The sequence below is a fragment of the Centroberyx affinis genome, unplaced genomic scaffold, assembly GCF_046629955.1.
Source record: "Centroberyx affinis isolate AG114_WGS23_722 - 3 ecotype Tasmania unplaced genomic scaffold, CSIRO-AGI_Caff_v1 ptg000886l_1, whole genome shotgun sequence".
Taxonomy (NCBI): domain Eukaryota; kingdom Metazoa; phylum Chordata; class Actinopteri; order Beryciformes; family Berycidae; genus Centroberyx; species Centroberyx affinis.
The window spans coordinates 303,659-309,821 of NW_027279475.1; the positions used below are offsets into that span (position 1 = coordinate 303,659).

The 6,163-nt window shown below is 39.9% G+C and overlaps 1 protein-coding gene across 1 annotated transcript; it reads right to left on the reverse strand.

The window, feature by feature from the left end:
* Positions 1-618: 618 nt before the first annotated feature.
* LOC139645607 (SPEG neighbor protein-like) lies at positions 619-2,429 on the reverse strand. Its single transcript, XM_071521375.1, has 4 exons — positions 2,323-2,429; positions 1,833-2,140; positions 859-1,000; positions 619-757 (listed from the first exon to the last, which is right to left on the reverse strand). The coding sequence occupies exons 1-4, from the start codon at positions 2,427-2,429 to the stop codon at positions 619-621; spliced, it is 696 nt and encodes a 231-aa protein (XP_071377476.1).
* Positions 2,430-6,163: the final 3,734 nt, after the last annotated feature.

Genomic DNA, 6,163 nt, shown 5'->3' on the forward strand with positions numbered 1-6,163 from the left:
AATGAAGATGAAGCACCTCAGGAGGGTAAACAGTTCATTTTTACATCAACCAATAAGAAGAACATTTAAATTTCTCGTGCTGACACGCTTGTGTGTTATTTATAAAAGAAAAAAATGTTTCTACCTTTTCTCCCTGGCTCTTATTTCTTAACCTAACACTTCTCTGTCATAAACAATCATTCTAGCGGACATAATATTATCAGTCTGCTTACTGTGCTTTGACCTTTGCACTCTTTACCATATGTTGCTTGTAAAGTTGGTGATTCATGTAACTCTGGGTATGAGACAGCCAGAAGTCTAAAATGTAAAGGTATATATGAATGCAAATGTAAAATATGTACTAATGTTGAAGAAAATTCTATGTCAATGTGCAGTATAGTCTCACATTACACCTACTTTATATTGTCACCAATAGCGCATAATTTCAGAAAAGCCACTCTAAAACAAGTGCTTAGCAAACGTTTTCTTTACTTTTTATTGAGAGCAAAGTTTAAGTTATGTACATCTTTGAACACAGCATCAACATATTTTTCATTGCATTGCGATAAGAGCAAAAACAGGCACATACAAAAGGACATTGGCTTGACGCCTTAGCAGTGGTGGACGTGAGAAGCTGCATCAGAGGATGTCAACACGGGCAAAGGACTGGTCTGTGCCCAGGTTGTTCTCCACAAACACCTCGTACTTGCCCGCATCGGAAAGCTTTGCATTTTTGATGGTCAAGATTGTGTTGGTGTCTCCGATGTCGTAGAATACCCTGGAAGAAAATTACCATATATTAGATCATCTGAATCCCCAACACACTCAGTGCAAGAGATGAATGCAGCTGTTTTCTGTCTGCATTTGAAACAGCCTTACCTGTTATCCTCCTCAATGTCATCGCCATCTTTGAGCCAGCCAACATCTGGAGGAGGCTCTCCACTTATCTCAGCCTTGAGCACCACTGTTGTCCCTCTCTTGACCTTGATGTTGTCTGGGCCTTTGGAAACCTTAGCAGGGACTAGGAGAACATGAGGCAAAATCTCTCTGTTAGCCATATGATGGAGGAGAGGATGGAGAACTCTACACACTGCATCCAATGCTGCCATCGTGTTTCGAACAGCATATGTTTCGACTTTAGGTCTTTGTCAGGTATTATTGATGACCTAAAATTGAAGCTGTTTAGTATATGATGGGAGCATTGGAAGAAGAATGGGACATTCCTCATTTTATCCTCCATGAGTAACTACACTGATAGCTGCTAAGTTGTTCTTATGGAGATGCATGTATGTCTTCTCTTGTCACTTCCTAAGCCATCCTTACTCATGTAGAAATTTCTATGATGTAAAGGTTCACTAAGGTTGACTAAAGCAACAAGGTGACTCAACCTGCTTAAAGGAGCTGCCACTCCACCTTAATTTATTTTGTCTGTATTGTTTTTGGTGGAGAGTTTTCAGGTCCCATGGTCTAAATGCTGTTTCAGGGACCCTTGCACCCCACAAAGAAGCATTTCTTGGGGAGACACTGCTCAGCACTAGAGAAACACAATAGAAGTAAGATTTGGCACTAGATGTCGGGACAGTTCTGATGAGATTTCTAACACTGGCAAACATTAGCAAACATTAGCACTAGCCACCAGCCAAATGCGGGGGAATTTTGTAGCTGTTTTTTCTGTCTTTTCTACTGGCCACCCTGTATCCACTTAGTCTTTTCTGTTCTTCTTCATCTACCAAGAAATTAAAGTGGCTGGTGAAAATCTGAATCCACCAGCCCCCACGGCCAACTGACAAACATGAGTTTAAAGAAAGAAAGTATCAAGCAATCTATACCCACAAGTAACAGTCTGTACACACCCTCCACTAGAATACAAGCAGATCCAGCTGTCTGTCCAAATGGGTTCTTGATGGTAACAGTGTATTTCCCCAGGTCAGCCAGCACCCCATCGCGGACCACGAGTGCCACAAAATCTGGGTCTTCAAAAACATAGCGGTACTTGGGACCGTCCTTCAGCTCTTTGCCGTCCTTGGACCAGACGATGAAGGGATCCGGGAAAGCGCTGACCCTGCACTCCAGCTTTGCAGCGCTGCCCTCCAGGAGAACCACATCTTTGAGCTCCTGCAGGATCTTGGGAGGGCCTTTCTCCCGCAGCTCTTTACGCGATCTATGAGGCAAACACAATAATGAAAGCAATACAGGCCACAAATATTTCATACATGACTGGTAAACCTGCACTGAATGTTCACCATCTGATTTATTTGCTTTTCTACAGCAATTCTTAACATATTTTGTGTTCAAACTGCATTTGAATTGACGTCAGCAGAGATTGAACATTCTCTAAGGTACCTGTGGCCCCGATATGAAGCCTGGATGCGAATAGCAGCCTCCTGGACCTGAGGATCGTTGATGTTCAGAGTGCACCCAGGAGGGGGTGCAGCCTTAACTTTGGACATCTGCAGTGGTCAGAGCAGGATGTTACCAGTTACAAGGAAAATAAGATCAGGGAAAATGACTGACTTTAATCTCAGAAATTCTGTGTTTGTTCTCAGAGTATTACCCCCCTCCCCCCAGCTGCGGTAAAAAAAAACCCCACATTATCCTACAATGGCCGTAATACGCTGTACAAAGTGACCACTGCAAGTCAGGAGGTCTCCAGTTATGAGGAACATGGACAAAAGTTATGTAGATCAACTCATACAATACCTTACTTACTGTACTAATTTTGTCCAGTCTTAACTTAATGTCACATATCTTACCCTGAAGATCCTCCTGGAGATCCACTCCACTTCAGATCCACACCAGAGTCAGCAGGCTTGAGACACTTCAGGCTTTATATCTCGAGGTCAGGAGGAGCCTTCTTGGTCCTCAAGGACCCAAGGCAGAAGAGGCATCACCCCCCACATTCCTTCTCCTTCTTTGGACCTTCGTATTAGGAAATACTCAGCATGACCAGGCTGATTGAAGATGCGCAGCAAATGCTACAGACAGAGATGTTTGCCTGTCCTTATATAGCCTTCGCATCAAATACTCCCGAGAATGCTTAGAGCAGTTAATAGTTTTGTTAGTGGTTGTTTAAATGCCAGTTGGAAAAGATTGAAATGTGAGTGGTCCCGGGTGGAAATGCACACACACGCACACACACACACACACACACACACACACACACACACACACACACACACAGGTGGTTGTCTAAAGGGACTCGCTCAGGGAGGGGTCACAGCCCAAATTGACCAGGCTCCGTGACTGTAGCATGAAGTCATGGACCAATTGTGATCCTCAATTTGAGTGGAAACATTAAGTCATGCCGTTGTTCCATCAGCTACTAGCAGCAGAGAGCAAATAATGATTCGTAACTTTACATTCATAACAAATACAAGTTTAGGTAATATAAAAATGTAATTTCTGCAATAAAAAGACATGGTGAAGTCATGTGATACAGATTGGGCTTAATTTGCAAGTCAACTTTTCATACTCGGGTTTCATCCAAGAACAAAACATCATATTCGTATTTTTATGTCATATTTCCTTTATTATTCATAGCCTTAACAGCTGTCATGCCTATTCCATGCCAGATTCAGAGGTTTCACAGAACAAAATAGCAGAAGCTGCAACAAATACAATCACTCAATAAATAAACAAATGCAAACACACAAAAAGCAATCAAATTCATATAATCAAAATAAAGAACTAGTCATTAATTTAACAAACTATTTTCTTTTTGGGTCTAATATCCATCACATGAGGCACTGCAATACATTCCACAAAATATTGTATAGGATTTTGATACAAAATGTGGAGCTTTTGTCATCTTTTGCATTAAAAACCCTGCTGTCAGTTTACAAATAGGTGCAATAAAAGTTAATGTGATTAAAGAACAGAATTAATACATTGCAGAGGCATTTAGCGTTGTTATGCAACATTGTATTCTCATGCTTATCTCGCCTGTTCTCATTCAGGTTTAATCTCCTTTTTGATTAGCTTCCATTCTGCAAAGGACAATGATTGAGCCAAGAAAGACAAATAACTCTGCAGAAATCAATGGCAGTGATTATGCAACAATAGCATTAGAATATATAGAATTAGTAAAATAATTTCATTGAATTACCAACAACTCCTATCCATTAATACAAGGATTAAAACAACTCATGATTTTATGCATAATGTAGCTTTATGGGATATCACTCAAGCAGACAGATCAGTGTCATGTCTTGACAGTTGCTTCAAAATTAAATCCACAGCTGTGAGGAGAATCAGAGAAATTACAACTTATGCGTTATGTTTGTAAATCCCGACTTGAAATCGATACATCTAACACCAAAATTATCAAAAATCTGAAATTTGTGCAAATGTTTCACATGCCGATCTTAAAATTGGATTTGCCCTTGGCTGGCAAAGCTATATAAAAGCAACAATACAACTTATCTACACTATCAACTTCCCTTAAATACTGAGTTAATACTGGATGTAACAAATGACCAATGTATCATTGTAATGTAATGTATAATAGCCAATGTAATGTATAATACCATGCTAAACAATTACATTTTTACCTCTTTTATTTGTCAAACTATCTGCAATTTAACAAACTTTGTTCTTTGTTCTATCTAAAAATCAAATAGGTAATACAAACTCTTCTCCAAAGCAGTAGCTGTGACAGATCAACATCCTCTCTGACTTGATGGTAGAGTAGGCTGTTTTTTTAATGCTAACTAATGCTAACTCTAAGGGCACTTGTGAGGCACCCAAATTTCACCAGTGGGTTTCTAGAGTGATTTACTTTACCGTGGAAACCCTAAATGATCTCACATCTTACTTGTGTAAATGCCCCATGCAACTTGACTCCGTGCAGTAAACTCAGAGATGAGTGTAAATATCCCTGCATGGCTAATCAAACTGGCACCTTTACACTGGGCTGGGTGGATGATAATAGGACTTTCTAAGATGAGTTGGAAGCTAATGTGTCGGTTGTTGGCGTGGTTTTGTGGTGAAGGCAACTCCTTGAAAGTGCCTGCCAAGTGCCAACACCCCGACAGTCTCATATGCAGCCACTGACGCTGTCCTCATCGTCACTTTGAGCAAACGCATTTCGAATGGAGAAACTCTCTGAAGACGATGATCCGATGATACAAAGTCAAAAAAAAGAAAAAAATCTGCCTTTGAAAATTACCCTCCCATTTGGGAACATTAGAGCAAAACATTTTGCATTGATCAAGTGTCCTATTCTAATAGCCCTTGTAGAGAATTCACCATTATATCTTTACACTCAAATATATAGATTTTTTTTTTTTTTAAAGCCCATTCCGGAACCGCTACAATTTTGAATTGTTTGAGGTGCTATGACAATATAAAAACTCAGGTAGCACAATTTACACTGCTCTAAGGTTGTAGATTTCTGTTTATATTGAAAAATATTTAGCATTCTAGGTTGTAGTCCTTGATCATGAACTTGCACAAAATTAGACATCATAGAATGGACTTCCATACTCAATTAACATTACTGATGGTCATTTGGCTGGTACTCTTTGGGAACCATGGAGCTTTTGATAATGAGATTCAGATTGTAGATGTGTTACAATGGCAAAGGCATCATTTGTCTTAAAATTTAATGAGAATTGTGTTGAGCAGTCCTTGTTTTGGAGTCTTAATGCATTACAGCCATCTATGGCTTTGATGCATTTTTTCTCACATGAAACAATTTTCTTGACAACATCAGAATTCAATAACAGCCATTTTAGGCCTATTGATGGTGGGTTACCACAATATACCAGCATGTGTCCTCGTCATTCAGTTTAGAGATGACAGTAAGAAAGAAAGTAATTCATTTATCCAAAGTGTATGCAAAGATACAAACATTGAGGTACTAACTTTGAGACAACATTCTGCCTTATATGAACAAGGTCCACCATATAAAGAAATGCAATCAAGCTTTGGTAACATTGCAACATTTCCCTCAGGCTTGAAAGCTTTCTTTCAGATTTTCTTATAAAACCAGTATGGCCTTTCAAAAAAACCAAAGAAGTGAGGTCTTTGTAGATCAGAGCCAATGCTGGTTTCTTGTGTTTTTGTGTCCTCTACCAACCAAGACCAACAACTCACACCTGAAGGGGACGGCCCAAAGTCTCGTCTCCCTCTGAGCCCATGCCCCCCCTTAAGGTCCTGCCAACTTGTGTTTAGGAGCCTGTTT